At 39.2% G+C, this 26,572-nt stretch overlaps 1 protein-coding gene across 1 annotated transcript in view; it reads right to left on the bottom strand.

Moving 5' to 3' along the window:
• Positions 1-9,821: 9,821 nt before the first annotated feature.
• The window catches only part of rtn4r (reticulon 4 receptor), a 52,918-nt gene continuing 36,167 nt past the window's right edge, over positions 9,822-26,572 (bottom strand). The window contains exon 2 of the mRNA XM_088993580.1: positions 9,822-11,893. Within this exon, the coding sequence (XP_088849706.1) occupies positions 10,512-11,893 (1,382 nt within the window). The 3' untranslated portion in view covers positions 9,822-10,511. The remainder of the gene's footprint in view (positions 11,894-26,572) is intronic.

Genomic DNA, 26,572 nt, shown 5'->3' with positions numbered 1-26,572 from the left:
TTCGAAATTCTCATCAGCCACGCCGGTTCCGATGGAAAACATTCCCAGGTATATTATATCACATGGTAAAGACTCATTACAAAAGGCCATCGAGCCGCAGCGTCTAACCGCTAGACATTAGCCGCTAATTGTCTAGCGAGCGGCAGTGAAACGATACATCGCGTATCAGCCCTAGTTACAAACCTCTCAGATTATGTTTTTTAATCACATCTGCACGCCGGTGGGCCATTCGGCGGCGGATCACATTGCACTTTCCGAGTCGTACGCGGCGCGTGGGATATTACGTCAGGATATTGCAATCCCATCCCCTCCCCCTCCCCCAACTCCACTCCCTGCCACTGAGTTTACCGGAACAGCTTGCGAGTCGATGACCTGCCAGATGTTTGTAATCTCACAACGGGAGGTTTGTGACTCAGATAAAGGCAGTATAGGAGGGAGGTGGGGGGGGGGATTATAAAATGCTCACGCTTTCCCTGGATCTCGTTCTAATCGCCGATACATGGCAATTGTCCTCTTTTACTCCCTCTGTTGCTAGCTACTTGAATGTTATGCAAGCGTCTGTGGCGCAACCTCAGCATTTCGATTGCACTCAAGTTCACATACTATATAGTGATACCTTGTCTTACGAACTTAATTGATTCCCAGACAAAGTGTGTAAGTGTTTATCCCAAAAATTAATTTCCCATAGGAAACCATTAAAATGAGAATAATCCGTTCCCAGTTCCCCATAAAACATAATTTTCTACTTTCTAATTTTCTACTTTCTAAATTTCGAAGCCTTAAAACTACACAAAATATACATTATTTTATGTATAATAAATGTTCTATGGTATTATAATTAAAGAAATAAACTGTACTGTACAATAAAGTCATTTTATTTACCTTTGTGATGGTCGTTGATGGCTTGATGGAATTCAGTGGCCGGTTTCATCAGCATTAAACACTTGATGAGGAACGTGGCCTTCTTCTTTCATATCTTGAGGAATGATCCCTTGTAGGCGCTTTCTCTGTGATAATTTTACCTAGTTCCTCATCAATTGTGTTCTGTTTAGCTGGGTTGATAGTTTTGTACAGATGTCTTGTGCGGGTTATTTGCGGAGCCTGATTGATGGGATATTTTAACCTTGCAGTCTACACTGCCTTTGAACTATGAAAGTTGAAACAAGTCCAAATGTCCAAGACCAAGACTAAGCTTCTATCAAGTAATAGAGTAATGATTTGGAAAAGGACTAAAAATCTAACACTAGGTACATACAACTCCTACTTTAATCACAAACACGTGGAGAAGTAGAATTTTAATTATTATTATATAAGTCAAAATGAATGTTTTTATAAATAAGAGTTTAAAGGACAACCGACACCCCTGACAAGTTGTGTCCATAATTTGTAAAATCACTTTAAATAACTTCTACTGAGCGTATTTTACAAAGATTCCATCGCATATAGCTATATTTTACGTTTTAAGACTCGCGCTGAATATTCAGGAAGTCTTGTTTTCGAGTTGGTGACGATTCCTGACGTGACATCACGGAGGGAACGCCCCTGACAGAGGAAGCGACACACAATGCATTTTGGGTACTTTGTTTGGTCTGAAAACTGTGTGTTGACCCGTGTTGATGGCGACATTAGAAGTAAAACACATAAATAACGCGATGGTGAATCGTTGTGTGTTGCACCAAGACTACTATTTGATACTAGTTGCCACAAATTCCCAGCAGACGAATCAGCCCATTTCCAACGGAGCTTGGGCGCCATCTTGTGCATTATCTAGGCGCTACATTGGAGTCCAGACATGTATGCTTTCCTCTTCAGAACTATTTGAATCATATTCATAAGTGGATGAGTAACAAAAAAGCATCTTCTCCGAATCTGAAGCCAACGTTTTGATTCTAGAGCAAGGCAAAGACGTCCTGGCGTGATGTCACGAACAAGGGGGCGGGACCTACTGAAACTCGCCATTTCCGATGTCATTTCGAAGTAGTTTTGACATATTATGGAGAAAAGCAAAAGACCATTACAGAGACTTCACTAGCCAAAATATAAGCGGAAATAATCCTTCACGATTTAACTTCCCAGGAACATTTGGTATCAGAGGGGGGGGGGGGGGGGTCTTGAACGAGGTTGATAGCGACGTCAAAGCAGACTGGGTCGCCCGATGATGATGATGGGGGGGGGGGGGGGGGGGGGGGCAGGTGGGTTGAATCATCATGCTCTTTTGACAGTGAAGATGAGAAAAGATGGCGTGACATTTAATGGACTGGAGACTGACTGATCGCCCCTCGCAGCGTAGGCAGGCACGATGATAATTGCTTTGATGAAGCGATGGCGGCATTGCGCGTGGAAATATTTTGACAGCACATGAAAAGCGTCGCAATAAACAGGATTCAACTTTCTGGGAAGACAAAAAAAAAACTAAGACTTGATGCTGCTTGACAAATACAAAGTGCTTGTTTGTTTGACTATTGTGATTTATCTGTATCGTCTAAAAGAGTGGTCTCTAAACAGCGGTAGCGTATATTCGGGTGATAGGTGAGGTACACACTGATAATCGCAGAGTACAAAAATACGAACAAGCCTTCACGTTCCCTATCACACTTTAGGACAATTTAAAACGTTTGTTGAACCCGCTACGCATGTTTTTTGAAATGTGGGAGGAAAACCGGATTACCCACAGAAAACCCACACAGCTGCTAGGAACGCGGTTCTTAAACGGGGGTGCGAGAATAGTTCTTGGGGGGGGGGGTTTAGGATACCCTTGGAGGAAATGTAAAATATTTTGGGGATCATGTTCAGCGGGTAACCGATGTGAAAAATTCAAGAAAACAAGAAGTCATTGTGTTAATTAGCATTATGAACAATACAATACAATACAATACATCTTAATTTGTATAGGATAACGCTAATCCAGCTTTCCAGCTTTATAGCTATAAAGTAAACACATTATTATTGTGATACTTATTTAATACACACACACACACACGCACACGCACACACGCACACACACACACACACACACACACACACACACACACACACACACACACACACACACACACATATATATATACAGTAAAGTCTCGTTATATCGATATTCAAGGGAGTCCGAAAAAATATCGATATAACCGGGACTATCGATATATCCGACCCTGTTTGCATGTAATTTTCTCCGTGCGTGCATAGAAATAGTATCGATATAACCGGGACTATCGATATATCCGATATCCATATAACGAGACTTTACTGTATATATATATATAATATTTTTGATGTATTTATTATTTGTATTTTATGTAGTTTAAATTTATGCCTTTATTGCCCTATTTGCTCTGGTATCACCTCATCAGCATAACTAAGGCTACCCCACCATGGCGATTTAGTGAAGGGTTCCGCTGTTTTATAAAAATAACTTCTTTTACTCCCCTTTCAAACCATCTATTTTCTTTCACTAACATTTTAACCTCATTGTCGTCAAATGAGGACTGTTAAACGAATAACAATACACATCTATTCTGGAAGGGGGTACGAGAACTGCGAAAAAGGAAAAAAGGATTAAGAACCACTGCGCTAGAGTTGAACTCCAGAGCCGGAATCGAACCCTTCACCTCCGCATTGTGAGGCACACGTGTTCATCTTAATATGAAAAATAATCGCGGCTTGGAACATGAATGTGAAATACCAGACACCTGTTTTACGCTTCCGTTGCACCCGAAGCTAATGAGAACGTCAGCAGGAAACGAGGCCATAAAATAAACGTGGATAATAACATATTTGTCCCCCATGTGTTGCATCAGAGATCGTTTTTCTCCTTTTTTTGAATTCATTCCCTCTATTTTTTTAATGACGTCGGGGTGTGGGGGGGGGGGGGGGGGGATTACCTTGACTCTACGTGGCCGTTTGGTCTTTTGAGGATAATCAAACATCAGCAATGGTCATTGCGTGAGCGAACACGTAACCGCGGTGATGCGGTAGGGCTCGCTGTATTAAAGACTCAGGCTCGCCAATGCCCGCAGGGAACGTTTGTTTACGGCTAGCTTTGTTCTTTTTTTTTTTAATCATGTCCAATTGGATCATTAGATGAAGCCATTTGCACAAATGCGCTCGCGAGGTGGACCGCAGTCAAATCCGATTGGTTTATCAAGCTAATCCGTTGTTGAAGCTTTGCGGTCTTTTTTTTTTTTTTTTTTTTTTTTTTTTTTCAAAGGGACTCCGTTCCTCAGCGGAGACACGGTTGGGAACATATGTACAAGCGTGAACAGGGAGCAAAATGATGATAATAGTTTGTAGTTTGTTAGATAATAGTTTTGTAATTGTCTGTGCTACTATTTCAGCCATTTTTTTTCAGCTATGTACAAAATCCAAGTATGAATCAGGGTGTGGTGCAGCATATCGCTCCCAAAATTTGATACTATATGTGCCAATACCTGTTGTGATTCAAATCAGACACAGCGTTTACTTTTTTTTGTCTCCGGTGATGTGTATACTTGCTGTAGTATGGAGTCTCGATGGGCTTTTTTAAAATTATTTATTTATTTATTTATTTATTTATTTATTTATTTATTTATTTATCTATTCGTTTGTTTGTTTATTATTATCCCCATTTATTTATTCATTTATTTATACATTTATAAAAAATAATAATATTGATTTATATAGCACTTTTATTTGTTTATATATATATATATACATTTTTAATTTGTGTATTTTTGTATTTATCTATTTTATTATTATTTATACATTTTGGTTTTGTTTGTGTATTTATTTATTTATTTATTTATTTATTTATTTATTTATTTATTTATACATATACATTTGTATAGCACTATTTATTTATTTATTTATTTCATTTCATTCATTTATTTATTCATTCATTTTATTTATATTCATATTTATTTATTTATTTATTTATTTATTCTGTTATATGTTTATTCATATTTTTTTTTATTTATCCATTTTTTATTTGAGTATTTTTGTATTTATGTATTTATTTATACAATACATATTGATTTATATAGCGCTGTATTTATTTATTTATATATTTATATATTTTATATATAATAATACATTTAATTTCAAGCGCCTTTCAACACATTTTTACTTTGCGTATGTCTGTAGTTATTTATTTCTAAGTTTTTATTTATTTATTTATTTATTTATTTGTTTGTGTATTTTTGTGTGTGTATATATATATATATATAATGTGTATTTGTGTATTTTTATATATATATAATGTGTATTTGTGTATTTATATATTTAATTATGTTTTATTTATTGATAAATTTTTATTTGTTTATGTATTTATTTCTACAATACATATACATTTGTATAGCACTATTTATTTTTCATTCATTCATTCATTCACTCACACCATTGTACCCCAAGAGAGGCTAAATCCGGGAAAATCACAGTTTTGGTTCCCATGATTGGCAGCATGAGTCAGGCTAGCAAAAAGTGTAAAGTTGCCCTTGTTGCATTTTTAGCTCATAAGAGTCGGACCATTAAACCTCAAATGCACCTATGGAGTCTCGTACTGGCAAACTGATCAAACTGTGGTTTGTACGGAGGCGGCTTCCAGCTGTGTAACTGGAAATAGGGGTTAGAATTTTCCCCCATGCACCTCCACCCGCAGTGAAACAATTAAACCAAACAGCCCCTTTTTCCTCCATCGTTGGTCTTTATTTAGATTTCCTGCCAAGGCAAATATCCATCTTGCATGCAGAAGCGCACCCCCTGCAGCCTTGTATGATTTCACTCGCTTGTCGCCCAAGCTCCGTTGGAAATGGGCTGATTCGTCTGCTGGGAATTTGTGGCAACTAGTGTCAAATAGTAGTCTTGGTGCAACACACAACGATTCACCATCGCGTTATTTGTTTTTTCCTTCTAATTTCGCCATCAACACGAAATTTTCAGACCAAACAAAGTACCCAAAATGCATTGTGTGTCGCTTTCTCGGTCAGGGGCGTTCCTTCAGTGACGTCACATCGGGAATCGTCACCAACTCGAAAACAAGACTTTCTGAATATTCAACACGAGTCTTAAAACGTAAAATGTAGCTATATGCGGTGGAATCTTTGTAAAATACGCTCAGTAGAAGTCATTTAAAGTGATGATACAAATTATGGACACAACTTGTCAGGAGGTGTCGGTTGTCCTTTAAACATTTACCAGTGTCATATATCCCGTTGGTTAGCTAGCTACCTAGCTAACTCTCTATTAGCTGGCCATCTAGCTAGCTAACTACCTGGCTGGCTATCTAATAGCTGGCTGACTATCTACCTAGCTGATTAGCTCACTTTCTATCTATTTGAGTTACTTCCGGGTTGAGCGAACGCTGGCTGTGTGTGGCTGCCGCTGCTCACCCACAGAAAAACTCATCCTGTGACTGTAAAGTGAGCTTGAGAGTTTTGAAAGACACTAATAAATGAAATTTATTATTATTATTATTATTATTATTATTATTAATAATATCAAATTCACAGACCTTGCGATTGCATATATGCTTTCTTCAACACGATAGTGATGGGACTGCGATTTATGGAAGTGGGTCAAAGCCAAGAAATTGATGCGGTCGGCATTTCTGACAGATTGAATAATTGCATTTTATGTAAGATGTCGTGCTGGGGGAGGGGCTGGGCTATAACATGGTGAGCTCGACTGTTTTAACAAGCAGTGGAATCATTTTGACTGTTGCAAGTGACATCTAATTACTACTTTCCTCCATCCCCCACCGGACCGGAACTGCTTTCGCCTCGTCAGTGTCCATCAATGGAAGGACGGTTACATTACATTGGGAGGGGCCTTCGCTCAATAATATCCTATCGGCTTTACGTCAGCATTCCTTCTTTTCCATATTAATTGAGGACAACAGTGTTTTTACGGCGTATATATATATATATATATATATATATATATTTACAGTAAAGTCTCGTTATATCGATATTCAAGGGACGAAAAAATATCGATATAACCGGGACTATCGATATCTATCGATTCGGGACTATCGATATATGTAATTTTCTCCGTGCGTATAGAAATATATATATATATATATATATATATATATATAACGAGATTTATGTATATATATATATATATATATATATATATATATATATATATATATATATATATATATATATATTGATATATATATATATATAACTTGATAACTTGGCTTAAAAACTTAATTGGTTCCCAGAAAGTGTGTGTAAGGTGAAAAGTGTGTATTCCAAACATTAATTTCCCATAGGAAACCATTAAAATGAGAATAATCCATTTACATAAAACAGGTCCACATAAAACATACTTTTCCACTAAATAAGGCTTAAAACTACAGACAATATACCTTATTTTATGTATATTAAATGTGCTATGGTATTAGAATAAAAAAAAACTGTACTGTATAATAAAGTTGTTTTATTTACCTTTGCTAGATATATAAAATATATATATATATATATATATATATATATATATATATATATATATATATATATATATATATATATATATATATATATATATATATATATATATATGCAGTAAAGTCTCGTTATATCGATATCGGATATATCGATAGTCCCGGTTATATCGATACTATTTCTATGCACGCACGGCGAAAATTACATGCAAACAGGGTCGGATATATCGATAGTCCCGGTTATATCGATATTTTTTCGGACTCCCTTGAATATCGATATAACGAGACTTTACTGTATATATATATATATATATATATATACAGTAAAGTCTCGTTATATCATATCGGATATATCGATAGTCCCGGTTATATCGATACTATTTCTATGTACGCGCGGAGAAAATTACATGCAAACAGGGTCGGATATATCGATAGTCCCGGTTATATCGATATTTTTTCGGACTCCCTTGAATATCGATATAACGAGACTTTACTGTATATATATATATATATATACAGTAAAGTCTCGTTATATCGATATCGGATATATCGATAGTCCCGGTTATATCGATACTATTTCTATGTATGCGCGGAGAAAATTACATGCAAACAGGGTCGGATATATCGATAGTCCCGGTTATATCGATATTTTTTCGGACTCCCTTGAATATCGATATAACGAGACTTTACTGTATATATATATATATATATATATATACAGCATATTGATAGATAGATGATTTCCTATTTTTATGAGTTCCTCTCAATAATTTAGTGCAATGCCAAATGAAAGGCGATGAAGCCATCCTCAGTTATCACACAGGTTTTTCTATTCCGGCTTGTATTTGCTGCATGCCTCGAGGCTCTGTAGGTGTGCTTTTTGTTGGACGCCTGCTTTAATATTTGTTTTTAATTTCCTCCTGAACACAATTTTCGATGCTTGTTTTCCCCCTTTCTTTGATTTACTCGTCAATTCTCATTGTTGTTGAGCTGCCGTATTTGTTTTACTCATTCACGATCGAATTATTTATTTACTTCTTTATTTTACGGTGCCCGAGGTAAGCAAAGAATCCAAAATCGTACTCCACATTTTTTCTTATGAGGCGCATAGCATCTGAATTCAGGGTCATGATAACTTGAATAATTTAAACCAGATGATAAGCGATGCAGCACCGTTTGCTCCGCGAATAACTATTTCTAATGAGATGCTAAATTCTACGATGACGCCCGAGGCGAGAGCCACTAACGCCTTCTAAATATGCTGTGTGGATATTGACCTTGTTTCAAATAAGAGTGCAAATCAATGATTTGTTTCAGGCACCCAGTGGACCTGTCCGTCATCGGTACAAATCATTCAACTCAAATTATTCACAGTGGATCATCGCGGCATGACTTTTGACATGAAATGGCTTTTATGTATACGAATATCGGCTTTTTAAATAAAAATGTCCGTCAGCCTTTTACTTACCTGATAACAGTCCGAGGCATCTTGTCAGGTATTGGATTCTATTAGACATGACCTTTATTCTTAAAAACACATGTAAAGTACTGTATTTTCCGCACCATAAGGCGCTTGGGACATTGAAAATACTACATGAAAGAAATCAAAATATTGATTAATATACAAGTAACATCCAAATTACGACCGGCGCGAGTTACGACCACCCGTACTTATGACCACAATTTTGGCCAGCCAGCAGGTCACACACTCGCACAGCAATCTACTGCGTGACTACACTCAACACAGTGCTGATACCGTCTCGGCAACATCTGCTATAGTACTCGACACTGTTTTTTTTCCTTCACCTCTTCTGGCCGTTAGCAGGGATAGTGATTTAAACTAAACTAAAAGGTAAGTATAACATTACAGTTTTGTATATATTACAGTACAGTTATACAGTAATAAAAATCAACATAATGAAATATAAAATGATAAAAATGACACTAAAAGGTAAAAATAACATTTATAAATGAACTGTACAGTAAACAGCTTTATATACATTACATGTACAGTTATACAGCAATAAAAATCAATAATATGAAATATAAAATGATAAAAATTACATTAAAAGTTCTAAAAATAAATGAACTGTAAACAGTTTGGTATATAATAGTATTCAATAGAAAATGTTGCTTAAAAACAACACATTGACATAGTATACTAACTATCCCGTTGTGTAAAATGTCATGTCGGCCATTTTGAATGGATTTCAACAACATACGACCATTTGGTCGGAATGGCACCCGGTCGTAACTCGGATGTTACCTGTATATTGAATGCTACTCATGCTAATTAGGGTACATATCGGATTACCGGGTTTTAAGAAAATAGTAATGGTAGAATAGAGTCGTGGTCAAAAATAAAAAAAAACTAAAATAAAGGATGACAAAAACGATCTACGAAATAAGAACTTTTATTCATAATATATTCATACTTGTACACAAGTAAAATAAAATGCATATCTATGATTCTGTTGCAATGAACAAATGGACAGCATTCTTTTATTTTTTATTTTTTGGCAAATGCTACCCCATAGATCCTTTCTCTCATGAAAATAAAAACAAAGATGGGGGGCGAGGAAGATAAAAATCTTTTTGAAACATAACAAACATAACATTACTCGACAGATGCATCACTTTTAATAAATAATAGCGGGTGGTGTAGGGAGGGGTTCCCTTAGTTTTTATTAAATGGACCCAACATTCGTCGTGTGCTTACTGTGTCGGATAGCTTGTCCTTTTTTTTCCTTTTAAAATCCATTTTTTGGTGGACTCTCGAAGCAGGAGAAGCTCAGAATGAGAGGGGCGGGGCCTTGGTTGGGGTGGTGGGGCATCTCCAAAATGTAGCTTCGACACATAAAGTTCAGTACATAAAGAACAAACGATTTTGGGCACCAATTCATTATTTACATCAAATCTGTTGTGTTCTGTGAAGGCATCCATTTTGTTTCCCGTACTTTTGTCATCAGTCTCAGTTCTCGGGGGCAAACGTAGCAAGTCCCTTTTTTTCAGTCACTACCCGTCGATTCTTCCTTATCATTGTCACCAACGTCCACAATCTTCAGTCCCGCATTTGGAATCACATCAGGAGTCCTTAAGACATGGCTAGAGAGATCCAGATGGTGAGAATGAGGAGAAAGGGCAGCACTTCCAATGTAGCACCTCGGCCTTTAATGCAGTGGGTGTCTGATCGGGGTTTTTTGGTGCATTTCTTTTTCTTTTTACTCGAGGTGGTTGAAGATTCTAGACTGTCTATAAGATTCGGGTTCATATTTTCCATAGGCTTGTCCAGAGTGTTGGTTAAGGTTCCAAGAGGCCCGTCGTTTTGCTTGTTCTGGGTGTCATTTTTTGTTCTTTCCGGATCTTTAAACTTTGTCTTGGACATGTTCTCCTTTTCCTTCAAGGGGTTGTGAGTAATTTGGCGACTCTTGCCAGACAGGATGGGGGACTTGTCGGTATCGCCGAGACAACACCTGGGAATGGTGTCCCCTTGAGGATTTTCAGTCGAGGGGAACTTGCCAGATTGGGCTTTAGAGGTGTAGACATTGGTCTGGATTTGAGGTGTTTCCACACATCCCTCCAAGTCTTCGCTTTTGAGTCGTTTCAGGTCCTTCCCTGCCAGGAATTCTGGAAGTTCGCACTCCAACTCCGAGCTGGAACCCTTGAAACGTTTGAACCACTCCCACAAGGTCCTGGCCCGACAGTCGCAAATCCACTGGTTACCATTCAAGCGTAAGTACTGCAGGGCACTCAACGGGTCCATCGTCTCTCCCGTCAAGACGGTGAGGTTGTTGAAAAACAAAAACAGGGATTTGAGTTTAGCCAGATCGCCAAAAGCCCGTGGTTGGACGAAAACCACCCGGTTCTGGTGTAGCAGCAAACGATCGAGATTGATCAGACCGCGGAACATATTGTCCGTCACGATCTTGATCTTGTTGTTGTGCAGATAGAGATACGTAAGATTGGCAAGGTCCACAAAAGTGTCGTCATGCAGGGTTAAAATGTTATTGTCCTGCAAGTAAAGGTACTGGAGGGAGAACATTCCTCGGAAAACCCCCACGGGCAGTTCGGATAGACCGCACCTGTGCAGGTGGAGAGTGTGCAGCTTAGTTAGACCTCGGAAGGCCGTTGGGCTGATGATGCGAAGGTTGCCGTTGTCTCCAATGTCCAGTTCTTCCAGTTTCTCCAAACCGTAAAAGGCGCCGGCCTCAATGTGGCTAATGTTGTTCGAATAGAGCCACAGGACGGTGAGATTTTGGCAAGAACTGAAGCTGGTGGATCTTACCACCGTTAACTTGTTGCTCTGGAGGAAGATTCGCTGGCTCCGTACGGGAATCTCGGTAGGGATGGAAAAGAGTCCCTGTTGCTGGCACGCCACGGTGGGTCGCGGTTCGCTGTAGCACACGCACTTTGCAGGGCAGCTGTCGCTTGGAGGTGCGAAGTTCAGCCACAGGATCAGGAACAGGAACCACCCCCCTGGAAAGACAGCAAAACACGGTGGACATATCAGTATCAGCCACTGGTTTGACGGACATTTTTCATTGGATGTACGCAACATTTTAAAGAGTCACAAGGCATCCACAAAAGACGTTTTATTGGACGCCATATACACCATTTTATCCAATAAAGTACATTGCGGTATTTCAGACGAGCTAAACAACAGAAATGAATCATCGGAGAAGATTTGTTTTGAACTGTGAGGGGTCGTTGCTGTATGGCTATAATGTAGTTTTGAACAGACAGTAGCTCCAGTGCCAGGGTTTTTGTCATTTTTACTCAAATTGTAGGACCCACAGAATATTGAGTTTTAGGACTACATAAATATTCAATGCAGCGTAAGAAACCTTAGACTGTCTTCTTTTATCAGGAAAAAATGAGTTAATTCCCAAGTTATATGGGGTTTGGAGTTCACTGAGCTTGAAATGGGGACGGCTGTACAGAATACAATACAATTCATACAGATTATAATAATAATAATAAATTTCATTTATAAGCTGCCTGATTATGGGGTCTACGACTGGCCTGATTGCCCCATAATCATAGACCCCATAATCAGGCAGGACAATAGAAGTAATCAGTCAGGACAATAAAGTAATCAGTGTAGCCGCAGGGAGTAGTCCTCTGCTCGCCCCAACCTGAGAGCAGGCACCAATCATAGCAGAGTCTGGCTACGCCACGTCTGGACACTAGGGATATATATATATATATATATATATATATATATATATATATATATATATATATATATATATATATATATATATATATATATATAGGGCCAAAACTACCAGCAAAAGTTTTAGTTCTCTGACAAAGCCTCTTGGATGAGAAGCGAAACGTCCGACACCTTCAAAGAAGTACAGATGACGGCTGAAGAAACCTTTTCATTGATGGACCACTCCTGTATGACTGAAAGCTTACACAGACGTAATATTGAAATTCAAAAATAATGACTGTTATTGTGGTTTTCATGGGACAATTTTAAATTTTGTTTGGGACTTTAGCTAGCATCATGAGTTAGTTTTGCTTTCGCGGGCCGAATAAAATGGTGTGGCGGGCCGGATTTGGCCCCCGGGACTTGACTTTGACACCTGTGCTATAAATTGTGGGGTTTTTTTTCGTGTCAAAAACTGTAATTTCACATGTTGTATTTTCTTTCGCGGGCCGAATAAAATGGTGTGGCAGGCCGGATTTGGCCCCCAGGCCTTGACTTTGACACCTGTGGTATACATTGTCACTTTTTTTTTTCGTGCCATATTTGCTTTCGCGGGCCGAATAAATTGGTGTAGCAGGCCGGATTTGGCCCCCGGGCCTTGATTTTGACACCTGTGCTATACGTTGTCGTTTTTTTCGTGTCCAAAACTGTAATTTCACAAGTTAGTTTTGCTTTCGCGGACCGAATAAAATAGTGTGGTGGACCGAATTTAGCCCCCGGGCCTTGACTTTGATAGCAGTGGTTAAGCGGGTGTTGCTCATTTGCGAACTTGTTAAAAGCTAGCCCCGGTGGGGCCCGACAGTGTGGGGTTCCGCTACAATTTCCCACTTCAATCGCCCCCCCTCCCCTCACCCCGCTCAGACGTCAGACTGCCACGGAAAAAGCTGTCAAGATTTCCCCACTCTTTCTGCATCACGGCACTTTTTTTCCCTCTTAGCAATGCCTAACGATAGCAATATTACACCGCGTACCCACGCTCCTCTGCCATCTCCATTTTTTTTTTTTTTTGCTCAAGCCCTTTTGCACTGTCGATTCATTAGCGGGCTATTTCCACCCACGTGTCACATGTCACAGTCAGCTTTCCTGCGCTCTCGGCGTATTATGTCGCATCTTTGTTAGCATCTGTTTGAATGACAGCGTTAGGCTCAAAATGTCGTCAATGTCCGTCGCAATTAACTTATCCGGTTTGCGTGTATTGTAAATATGCAAGCTCCTCAGGTCGCACTATTTGGGTTTTGTCACTGTCAACAAATACATTTCATTTCTAAGCGCCTTTCAAAACTCTCAAGGTCACTTTACAGTCACAGGATCGGTTTTTCTGCGGGTGAGCAGCGGCAGCCATATGCGGCAGCATTCACTGAAGCCGTAAGTTACTCAAATGGATAGAAAGCTAGCTACCTAAGACATAGCTAATGATAATAATAATACAGTGAAGTCTCGTTATATCGATATTCAAGGGAGTCCGAAAAAATATCGATATAACCGGGACTATCGATATATCCGACCCTGTTTGCATGTAATTTTCTCCGTGCGTGCATAGAAATAGTATCGATATAACCGGGACTATCGATATATCCGATATCGATATAACGAGACTTTACTGTAATAATAATAATAATCAAAACAACAACAAAAATACTATAACTCATCGACTGCCATTCCTGAATATATGCGAATTGAAAATATGACATGCGCTCTATGTCATATTTTCAATTCTCGAATTTGTTCAGGTTTTGCTTTTTTTCTAGTTTGGGTGTCAATAAACCACTGGTCAGACCTCTGGCAATATTTTTTCCCTTTCACGAGAGGCCAGTATTTCCCTGTTTTCCATGTTAGTGCTTTGTTACAGCTTCAGCTGTTGTTAAAGCACTTTTTAAACCAATTTGTATGCATTGCATTATATTTTAGACAATCACCCTCATTTCATGCTCATATAACGCCAGAACCATATAACTTAGGAATTAACTTTTATTTTCTTCTGATGAAAAAAGAGAGGCTAACGTTTCGTATGCTGAATTGAATATTTATGTAGTCCTAAAACTCAATATTCTGTAGGTCCTGGAATTTTAGTGACAATGACAAAAACCCTGGCACTGGAGCAGACACATTTTTGCATATCGTCTGGCAGTGAGTGAGTTAAGAATGTAGTTCCCCAATAAATTCCCCAATGTATTTGGGGAATTTAAAATATGACGAAGAGCGCCATTTCCGAATTTGTTCGGGTTTTGTTTTTCTTGTTTGGGTGTCGATAAAGCACTGATCAGACCTCTGGCAGTGTTTTTCCCTTCCACGAGAGGCCAGTATTTCCCTTTTCTCCATGCTAGCACTTAGTTACAGCTTCTGCTGTTGTTAAAGCGCTATATAAATCAATCGGTATGAATTGTATTGTATTTTGTACAGCCGGCCCCATTTCAAGCTCAGTTAACTCCAAACCCCATATAATTTAGGAATTAACTCTTTTTTTTTTCTGATGAAAGAAGAACGTCTAAGGTTTCTAATGCCACATTGAATGTCTATGTAGTCCTAAAACTCAATATTTTATGGGTAATGGAATTTGAGTGACAATGACAAAAACCCTGGCACTGGAGTGGACACGTTTGCACATCGTCTGGCAGTGAATGAGCTAAAAGCTAACAGGGATTATTATTATTCTTTAACAAGAATCTTAAAATGATTTGACATTCTTGTGAAAATATTGAATTAGGTTTACCATTACAATCAAAAATTCCATCCTCATTATCCGTCCTTTTTCTTCCTCGCTCACTACTCCATCCTCCTCCCTATTATCTATTCACCCCTTCGCTTCAGCTATCCTCCTCCACCCCCACTTGACCCTACCTGTACTTTGGTGAGGTTGCAGGAGGATAAGAGCAGACTTTCCTGCTCTCATATATAAGGACTCGAGTGGGGCTTTAGCCCCTGTTCATTTTTTACTTTGACACATGGGGCATACCGTATTTTCCAGTGTATAAGGTGCACCAAAAACCTACATTTTCTTCATGAGATGACCCTGCACCTTTTATGCAGGTGTACCATATATATGAAATATAAGATTTGCCAGTGTATGAGGCACATCAAAAACCTAGATTTTCTTCATGAGATGACCCTGCGCCTTATATGCAGGTGTACCTTAGAAGTGAATTACCGTATTTTCCGGTATATAAGGCACACCCAGAAGCCTTGATTTTCTTCAAATTATTCGAAAGATGACCCTGCGCCTTATACGCAGATGCACCTCATATGTGAAGTACCATATTTTCCAGTGTATAAGGCGCACTCAAAAACTAGATTTTCTTCATATGACCCTGCGCCTTATACTCAGGTGCGCCTTATATGTGAAGTACTGTATTTTCCGGTGTATAAGCCGCATCCAAAAGCCCTGATTTTCTTCGAAAGATGACCCTGCGCCTTATACTCAGGTGCGCCTTATATGTGAAGTGTATTTTCCGTTGTATAAGCCGCATCCAAAAGCCCTGATTTTCTTCGAAAGATGACCCTGCGCCTTATACGCAGATGCACCTTATATGTGAAGTACCATATTTTCCAGTGTATAAGGTGCACTCAAAAACTAGATTTTCTTCATGATATGACCCTGCGCCTTATACGCAGGTGTACCTCATATGTGAATCACCGTATTTTCCAGTGTATAAAACACACCTAGAAGCCTTGATTTTCTTCAAATTATTCGAAAGATGACCCTGCGCCTTATACGCAGATGCACCTCATATGTGAAGTACCATATTTTCCAGTGTATAAGGCGCACTCAAAAACTAGATTTTCTTCATATGACCCTGCGCCTTATACTCAGGTGCGCCTTATATGTGAAGTACTGTATTTTCCGGTGTATAAGCCGCATCCAAAAGCCCTGATTTTCTTCAAAAGATGACCCCGCGCCTTATACTCAGGTGCGCCTTATATGTGAAGTTCTGTATTTTCCGTTGTATAAGCCGCATCCAAAAGCCCTGATTTTCTTCAAAAGATGACCCTGCGCCTTATACGCAGAGGCACCTTATATGTGAAGTACCATATTTTCCAGTGTATAAGGCGCACTCAAAAACTAGATTTTCTTCATGAGATGACCCTGCGCCTTATACGCAGGTGTACCTCATATGTGAATCACCGTATTTTCCAGTGTATAAAACACACCCAGAAGCCTTTATTTTCTTCAAATTATTCGAAAGATGACCCTTCGCCTTATACGTGGGTGCGCCTTATATGTGAAGTACCATATTTTCTGGTGTATAAGGCGCACCCAAAAGCCTTGATTTTCTTCAAAAAGATGACCCCGCGCCTTATACTCAGGTGCGCCTTATATGTGAAGTACTGTATTTTCCGGTGTATAAGCCGCATCCAAAAGCCCTGATTTTCTTCAATAGATAACCCCGCCCGTGCCTTATATGCAACCTCGCCCTACATGTGAAGTACCATATTTTCCGGTGTATAAGGCGCACCCAAAAGCCTTCATTTTCTTCAAAAGACGACCTTATATGTGAAGTCATATTGAGCCACAACAGAAGAAGTAGTGCGTAACCCCAACTTCTACTGTAGCATTTTATAATGCGGTGTACCTTTTATATATTATCTGGCTATCTAGCTCAATGTCTGGCTGGCTACCTCACTAGCTATCTGGATGGCTACCTAGCTAACTAGCTATTTGCTATATCTTAGCTATCTAACTGGCTAGCTAGCTATCAATTAGTTATCTATGAGCTAGCTAGCTAGCTAACCCGCAGAAAAACCTGTGACTGTAAAGTGACCTTGAGCGTTTTGAAAGGCGCTTATAAATGAAATGTATTATTATTATTATTATGAAAACCTTTTTTCATTCATTCAAGGTGCGCCTTATAGTCCAGTGTGCCGTGAATATGGAAAATGTTTGTAAATACACCGTTAATTGAGAGTGCGCCTTATACTCCGGTGCGCCGAATACACCATAAAAAAAACAATAATTATTTTTATTGAGTTTTTATGTCCATATGTGGCATATAAAGTCCGTGTTTCTTTTGAACAGTGCGGGCCTTGTTTTTATGTGTGTATAAATGCCTCAGTCGTATTCATCCAAAGTCGACAAATATGACAATTGTTTAACAAAAAAGACATGATTGAAAAAGGGCAAAAATCTTTCTATGATCATTCTTTACGTTACCACATATGCATCACCATAACTGAACCGCATCGACTTCTCGAACCGTGACCGTGTTTTCTACATATACTTGTCGCTTCATAGATTATATTTGGACAGCCAAAGTCCTCACTTCTTTACCTTCGCTGTCAATGCGCATTAAGTCACCCAAGGCGGAATTGTTTAGGGTTTTTTTTCCAGCAGCCGCCATTGATGCTCAGTCTAAAAATACGACACCAATGTTCCAAAGGGCCGTGAATAAAATAATATACCTTATCGTCGTTTGACGGTTTTGTTTTCAACACTTAATCTCGGCCTATATACTGTGTCAAAACAGGCTTTCCGAGCACTGACTCACCCTTGTTTGGGGACCCTCGCCACTGGAGAGCTATCGCTTTGCGCCACGGCGATCATCGCTCAGCTGGGAACGAACCAGCCTCTTTTGTTTCCGCTTGGCTGAGACTGTTAGCCCTTCGGCATGTAAAGTGCATGGTTTTGCTCCCTTAGCGCTATTTACAATCGAACCCTGGCAGTTGAGGATGGATTTTTTTTGGGTGTTACGATACTTAAAGGACAACCGGCGCCTCCGAACAAGTGGTGTCCATAATTTGTAAAATCACTTCAAATGACTTCTACTGAGCGTATTTTACAAAGATTCCACCGCATATAGCTATATTTTACGTTTTATGACTCGCGCTGAATATTCAGGAAGTCTTGTTTTCGACTTGATGACGATGCCCACGTGACGTCACGTTTGGAACGCCCCTGACACATAATGCATTTTCCCGTACTTTGTTTGGTCTAAAAACTTCGTGTTGATCCGTGTTGATGGCGAAATTAGAAGGAAAACACATAAATAACGCAATGGTGAATCGTTGTGTGTTGCATAAAGACTACTATTTGATACTAGTTGACACACATTCCCAGCAGACAAATCAGCGCAATACCAACGTAGCTTGGCTGCCTTCTTGTGTATTTTTGGGGACGCTACATTGGAGTCCAGATGATTCAAAATGATACGGAAGGACTTCTTTAATCGATTGCAAACATTTATGCTTTCCTCTTCAGAACTATTTGAATCATATTCATAACTGGATGAGTAACAAGAAAGCATCGTCTCCCAATCTGAAACCATTGTTATGATTCTCGAGCAAAGCAAGAACGTCTTGGCGTGATGTCACGAACAAGGGGGCGGGACCTTCTGAAACTGGCCATTTCCGGATTCAATTTGAAGTCGTTTTTGGACACTAAGTCATTTTTATTGGTGTTCTTCATTTGACTAAAAATATCAGCCTGTGTGTTTTGGGTATTTTAGATGCTATAAAATGTTTTTCTGATGTCAGTTAGGAAACAAAAAATGGTGTCGGTTGTCCTTTAAAGGACCGACACCATAGTTCTGAAGAGGAAAGCATAAATATTTGCAATCGATTAAAGAAGTCCTTCCCAGTCCGTCCCAGAAAATGCACAATATGGCACCCAAGCTCCATTGGAAATGGTGATTGGAATTTGTGTCAGCTAGTATCAAATAGTAGTCTTGGTGCAATACACAATAATTCACATTATTTATGTGTTTTCCTTCAAATTTTGCCATCAACACAAAGTTTTCAGACCAAAGTACCCAAAATGCATTGTATGTCGCTTTCTCGGTCAAGGGGCGTTCCAGACGTGATGTCACGTCAGGCATCGTCATCCACTCGAAAACAAGACTTCCTGAATATTCAGCGCGAGTCTTAAAACGTAAAATATAGCTATATGCAGTGGAATCTTTGTAAACTGTGCTCAGTAGGAGTCATTTGAAGTGATTTTACAAATTATGGGCACAACTTGTCCGGAGGTGTCAGTTGTCCTTCAAGTGATTCACCCGTTTGATGTCGAGAGTATTTTCACCATCAAAACAAAGATCTTTAAACTGTGTGGTGGCGATGTGTTATTCGTCATCATAGATTCGACCGCTTAGCACGTCAGCGGATGGATGGCCTTGTGCTAGCTAGCTTGGTTTTTCAAAGTCAGATCGCCCTCTGGGCTGATCGCATGTCAATCGCAGGGGTGATTATAAGCAAACGCGAGTGGAAATCCATCCTGAGCCGGCTGCGTGACATGCAGCTCCACGCTAGCTAGTCACGGTTGAAAATAAATCAAAGTCGGGAAGTGTTTCTGTTTGCAACACACAAAGTAGCTAGCGTCGCGTGGTATAAAAGCATAGCGGGTGTGTACAATTCAATTACGGGGTGTAAATATCATTTGTAGACGACGGTTGTTCCTGTCTTGACTCTCTTTGTGTCACATAAATCCGACGAATCGAAAAGGTGTCCGAAAGCGGGATGATGTATGTGAATTACATTTTTCCTGTCGAGTGAGGTATGAATATCGCACATCGTTTGCTGCGGGGCTGTTGTTATTATATGCATGGAAACACTTAAACTTGCACTGACACCAGCCCTGCAGCATAACAAAGTGGATAGCGTCACAAAGATAAGGGTGAGATGTCTGTATGACGGTTTCCGATATGACAGCCTGGAGTCTGGAGCTTTGGGCCTTGACATAAATAGCAAATTCTAGCAAATTAAAGTCATTCTAAATTACTTATTTTATCAGTTTTAAGGATAACTATAGCCCCAAATATTATCCTAAAACACTTGAATTCCAATTTAAATGCTTAAAATTCTTCCGATTAAGCTAGCCACTCAACGATCCAGATGACGATGATAAATAATTACACCGTGGTGCGATCAACAATCGATAGTGCTGATACTCCTCAGGCTAACCTGTACCAATGAGAAACTAAACATGGAGAAAACACAAAATGGAGGCCACTAGTTAGCTTTAGCTACAATATATTTCCCTAATAACCATATTCCAATTGTCGTGATGCTGTGTGTAGACCTCGTTTGTGAAAGTATCACTGCAGTCATAGTTTGTGAAAGTATCGCCAAAATAGCCGCAGAAGAAAACATGAGTACCGTCATTTTGTCTCATATATCGTCTCACATTGACTATCAATCATTAACCAAAGAAAGTTTCACTAATATACCGCCATATCTCAACGGCCAACCTGTACCAGTAGGAAACTCAATACGGAAACAACACAAAATGGCGGCCGCTAGTTAACTCTAGCTACAATATCTTTACCTAATAACCATATTCAAATTGTTTTGATGCTGTGTGTAGTCCTCGTTTGTGAAAGTATCACTGTAGTCGTAGTTTGTGAACGTATTGCCAAAATAGCCGCAGAAGAAGACATGAGTGCCGCCATTTTGTCTCATATATCGTCTCACATTGACTATCAATCATTAACCAAAGAAAGTTTCACTAATATAGCGCTATATCTCAATGGCCAACCTGTACCAGTAGGAAACTCAATATGGAGACAACACAAAATGGCGGCCGCTAGTTAACTCTAGCTACAATATCTTTACCTAATAACCATATTCCAATTGTTGTGATGCTGTGTGTAGACCTCGTTTGTGAAAGTATCACTGTAGTCATAGTTTGTGAACGTATTTCCAAAATAGCCGCAGAAGAAGACATGAGTGCCGCCATTTTGTCTCATATATCGTCTCACATTGACTATCAATCATCAACCAAAGAAAGTTTTACTAATATCACCATATCTGAATGGCCAACCTCGGTCAGACAACACAAAATGGCGGCCGCTAGTTCGCTTTAGATACATTATGTTTAGGTAATAACCATATTCCAATTGTTTTGAAGCTGTGTGTATGCATAGTTTGTGAAAGTGTCATCAAAATAGCCGCAGAACAATACATGAATGCCGCCATTTTGTCTCAGATATCGTCTCACATTGACAATCATCAATCAAGTATCGCCAAAATAGCCGCAGAACAATACATGAATGCCGCCATTTTGTCCCAGATATCGTCTCACATTGACTATCAATCATCAACCGAAGAAAGTTTCACTAATATGGCGCCATGTCGGAATGGCTAACCTGTACCAGTGGGAAACTCAACATGGAGACAACACAAACTGGCGGTTGCTAGTTAGCTTTAGCTACATTATATTTATCGTTGTACTAAGTTCATCCTGTCTACTTGATATCTAATTTAAAGCAGATTCTTTATTTACAGACAGTGTAGGAACATGTCAGGTATTGGAACACCTACACTGTCTGTAAATAAAGAATCTGCTTAAAATGACATTATATTTAGCTAATAACAATATTTCACTTGTTTTGATGCTGTGTGTAGTCCTAGTTTGTGAAAGTATTAAAAAAGAGTCGCAAAAGACATGGATATCACCATTTTGTCTCATGTATCCTCTCACATTGGCAATCATCAACCGAAGTAAGTTTTACTTATGTGAAACCATGTCTGTACCAGTGGGAAATTCAACATGCGGACAACACAAAATGGCGGCCGCTAGTTAGCTTTAGCTATATCTTGAGCTAATAACCATATTCCAATTGTTTTGATGCTGTGTGTAGTCCTACTTTGTGAACATGTTTAAAAATAGTCGCAAAATAAGACATGAATGCCACCATTTTGTTTCATGTAACCTCTCACGTTAATCACTGAGGCCACATCTCAGATGTTTCATTGACTGAAATTTGATTGACCGGACAGCTAGTCGACAATCGTGTCATCAAATCAACAGGAAATCAATATGAATTTCAAAAAGTTTCACTAATTTGGGGCCTAAATTCCGCCATTTTTTTTCCCCTCTCGTGTGAACGACTGGATTTCCTGATTGTCTTTTTTTTTTCCGTGAATACTTCAAATGGTCTGAAATATTTTCAAAATGAAGGTTGTAGCGCATCCAATACTTCCAAAGTATTCACGAGATTTCTCTGAATGACTCTGATGTGGACAGATATTTTTATTTGAGGAGAAAACAAGCCTAAAAGTCACCCCACAGGAGCGAGTGCAGTGATCCAACACATGTCAATCATAGTTGTATTAAGTTCATCCTGTCTACTTGATATCTAATTTAAAACTTCCAGACAGTGTATTGTAGGTGTTCAAACATGTCAGGTATTTGAACACCTACAATACACTGTGTGGAAGAAAAGAATCTGTTACATGTCAATCCTGTCGGCCATGTTAAATTTCGAGCCTTGCGCAAACACTAATTTGTCCCATTGCGCAAAAAAAATAAAATAAAACAGAATAAACACTTTCCTTCCAACCCCCAAAAGTAGACAAAGGTCACTCCAGGACAGTATCGCGAGAAGCCAGTCCATCATGGTGGCTTTACTTTGACACGCTAGGGATTGGCAAAGGGTTGCTAACATGACAGTCTCATCAGTCCAGCCCTCGAGTGGAAGCGATATATCTGTCAAAGATGAAACACATCCCCACCACCTACCACCTACCACCACCCTATCCCAAAACCCTCTCCCCCGGGACCCCCTGGCCTTTTTCTGGCATCTCACATTATTATCGTGTTACTCTGAGGGCAAGCCCCCCCCCCCCTGTATTTAATCGAGTTGAGATTCTTTCCTCGTCTTTTTGTAAAAACCTGCATACATTGTTTTCCGTCTTTCAGGAAAAAGCAATGCAAGCCTTTCACTGTCACAAGCTACTTTAAAGGACAACCGACATCTCCGGACAAGTTGCGTCCATAATTTATAAAATCACTTCAAATGACTTTTACTGAGCGCATTTTACAAAGATTCCACCGCGTATAGCTATATTTTACGTTTTAAGACTCGCGATTAATATTCAGGAAGTCTTGTTTAAGAGTTAATGACGATGCCCTAAGTGACGTCACGGAGGGAACGCCCCTGACCGAGAAAGTGACACACAATGCATTTTGGGTACTTTGTTTTGTCTGAAAACTCGCGATCAACTGTGTTGCGAAATTAGAAGGAAAACACATAAATAACGCAATGGTGAATCGTTGGGTGTTGCACAAAAACTACTATTTGATACTAGTTGACACAAATTCCCAGCAGACAAATCAGCCCATTTCCAACGAAGCTTGTGCGCCATCTTGTGCATTTTCTGGGTGCTACATTTTAGTCCAGACGGTTCCAATTGATACGGAATGACTTCTTTATTTGATTGCAAACATGTATGCTTTCCTCTTCAGAACTATTTGAATCATATTCATAACTGGATGAGTAACAAGAAAGCATCTTCTCCGAATTTGAACTCTCTGAAGCTATTGTTTTGATTCTGGAGCAAGGCAGTTTGTGAAGGAGTATCCTGACGTGACGTCACGAACAAGGGGGCGGGACTTTCTGAATCTGCCCAGTTCCAAGCTCATTTTGTGGCAGTTTTGGGACACTTTTATTGGTGTTTTGCATTTGACTAAAAATATTAGCCTGTGTGTTTTGGGTATTTTAGATGCTATAAAACGTTTTTCTGATGTCAGTTAGGAAACAAAAAAAATGGTGTCGGTTGTCCTTTGAACGGGCGCTTAGACATTTTAAACATTTGAACATTTTAAAATTGGATTACTGTGTTTTCCGGAGGACACTGATTCACTATGGCAACCCCTAAAAAGCTGAAAGGAAAAGAAGTATTTTCCAGACTATATGGCACACCTTCAACCAATCACATACAGTTAAACCTCACTTTTTGACCATAATCCGTTCCAGAAACCTGTTTGAAATCCGATTTGATCGAAAACCGAAACACTTCCCATTATAATCAATGTCATCAATTTCTGATTCAGGGCCACCACAAAAATGGACAAAATCCGACTTCAACGGACCATTACGATGGCGGAAAACTAGATCACTGGCACCGCCCTACGCACTTTCGAGGACTTGTACACTGCAAGAATCAAGACGAGCGCAGAAAATTGTACAGGACCCTCCGCACCCTGCTCATCATCTTTTCCAGCTACTCCCCTCAGGCAGTCGCTACCAATTATTCTGATTCTGATTTTTTTTCTTCGTGATTGAACAATACAAATATGGCTGCTCACAATGGAACGCTCCATGATGATAATGCATCGGTGACAATAAAACGTGACACAAGGAAGTGACGTATAAGGAAGCAGGGGTACGTTGAGTGGTGCATTCAAGTGCACTCTGTTTGGTCGCAAACCCATTTTCGGTTGTAAAACGAGACATACAATGTATTATTATTACTAGCCGTCCATTAGCTAGCTAGTTGAATGTGCTAAGTAGTATAATGTAAAGCTAGCTAGATATTAGCAATATAGCTATCTATCTAGCTGGCGAGCTATCTATTAACTGTGTCCTTGAGAGTTTTGAACGGAGGCTTATAAATACAATGTTTTATTATTAGTAGCGTTCTGTTAGCTAGCTAGTTCGCTTTTTATCTTTTTTAGTTACTTCCGGGTTGAGTGAACGCTGCCGCGTGCTAGCTAGTTGAATGTGCTAGGTAGTATAAGGTAAAGCTAGCTATATACCTATCTATCTAGGTGGCTAGCTATCTATTAACTATGTCCTTGAGAGTTTTGAACTGTGCTTATAAATGCAATGTTTTATTATTAGTAGCATTCTGTTAGCTAGCTAGCTCGCTTGAGAGTTTTGAACTGTGCTTATAAATACAATGTTTTATTATTAGTAGCGTTCTGTTAGCTAGCTAGCTCGCTTTCTGTCTTTTTGAATTACGTCCGGGTTGAGTGAACGCAGGTGCGTGTGTAGCTAGTTGAATATGCTAAGTAATATAATGTAAAGCTCGCTAGCTATTAGCTATATAGCTACCTATCTAGCTGGTGAGCATCTATTAACTATGTCCTTGAGAGTTTTGGACAGAGCTTATAAATACAATGTTCTCTTGTTAGTAGCTTTCTATTAGCTAGCTAGTTCGCTTTTTATCTTTTTGAGTTACTTCCGGGTTGAGTGAACGCTGCCCCGTGCTAGCTAGTTGAATGTGCTAGATAGTATAAGGTAAAGCTAGCTAGCTATATACCTATCTATCAAGCTGGCGAGCTATCTATTAACTATGTCCTTGAGAGTTTTGAACTGTGCTTATAAATACAATGTTTTATTATTAGTAGCGTTCTGTTAGCTAGCTAGCTCGCTTTCTGTCTTTTTGAGTTACTTCCGGGTTGAGTGAACGCAGGTGCGTGTGTAGCTAGTTGAATATGCTATGTAATATAATGTAAAGCTCGCAAGCTATTAGCGATATAGCTATCTATCTAGCTGGCGAGCTATCTATTAACTGTGTCCTTGAGAGTTTTGAACGGAGGCTTATAAATACAATGTTTTATTATTAGTAGCGTTCTGTTAGCTAGCTAGTTCGCTTTTTATCTTTTTGAGTTACTTCCGGGTTGAGTGAACGCTGCCCCGTGCTAGCTAGTTGAATGTGCTAGATAGTATAAGGTAAAGCTAGCTAGCTATATACCTATCTATCTAGCTGGCTAGCTATCTACTAACTATGTCCTTGAGAGTTTTGAACTGTGCTTATAAATACAATGTTTTATTATTAGTAGCATTCTGTTAGCTAGCTAGCTCGCTTTCTGTCTTTTTGAATTACTTCCGGGTTGAGTGAACGCAGGTGCGTGTGTAGCTAGTTGAATATGCTAATTAATATAATGTAAAGCTCGCTAGCTATTAGCTATATAGCTACCTATCTAGCTGGTGAGCATCTATTAACTATGTCCTTGAGAGTTTTGGACAGAGCTTATAAATACAATGTTCTCTTGTTAGTAGCTTTCTATTAGCTCGCTTGTTCGCTTTTTATCTTTTTGAGTTACTTCCGGGTTGAGTGAACGCTGGCGCGGGTGGCTGTGAATGAATGTTACAAATAAATAAATATACAGTTATTATATTGCGGGGAAATATGTGATGACAGGTTAAAGTCTTCCATCATACGTGAGGGTTCATTAAGCCTCGAGTTTGAAGCTAGAGTGATTTTTTTTTTTTGACATAGAATTA

Source organism: Hippocampus bargibanti, linkage group LG04 (assembly GCF_051943395.1).
Source record: "Hippocampus bargibanti isolate YZ-2025 linkage group LG04, ASM5194339v1, whole genome shotgun sequence".
In the NCBI taxonomy this organism is placed as follows: Eukaryota; Metazoa; Chordata; class Actinopteri; order Syngnathiformes; family Syngnathidae; genus Hippocampus; species Hippocampus bargibanti.
This window is presented reverse-complemented; position numbering and strand designations above follow the sequence as displayed.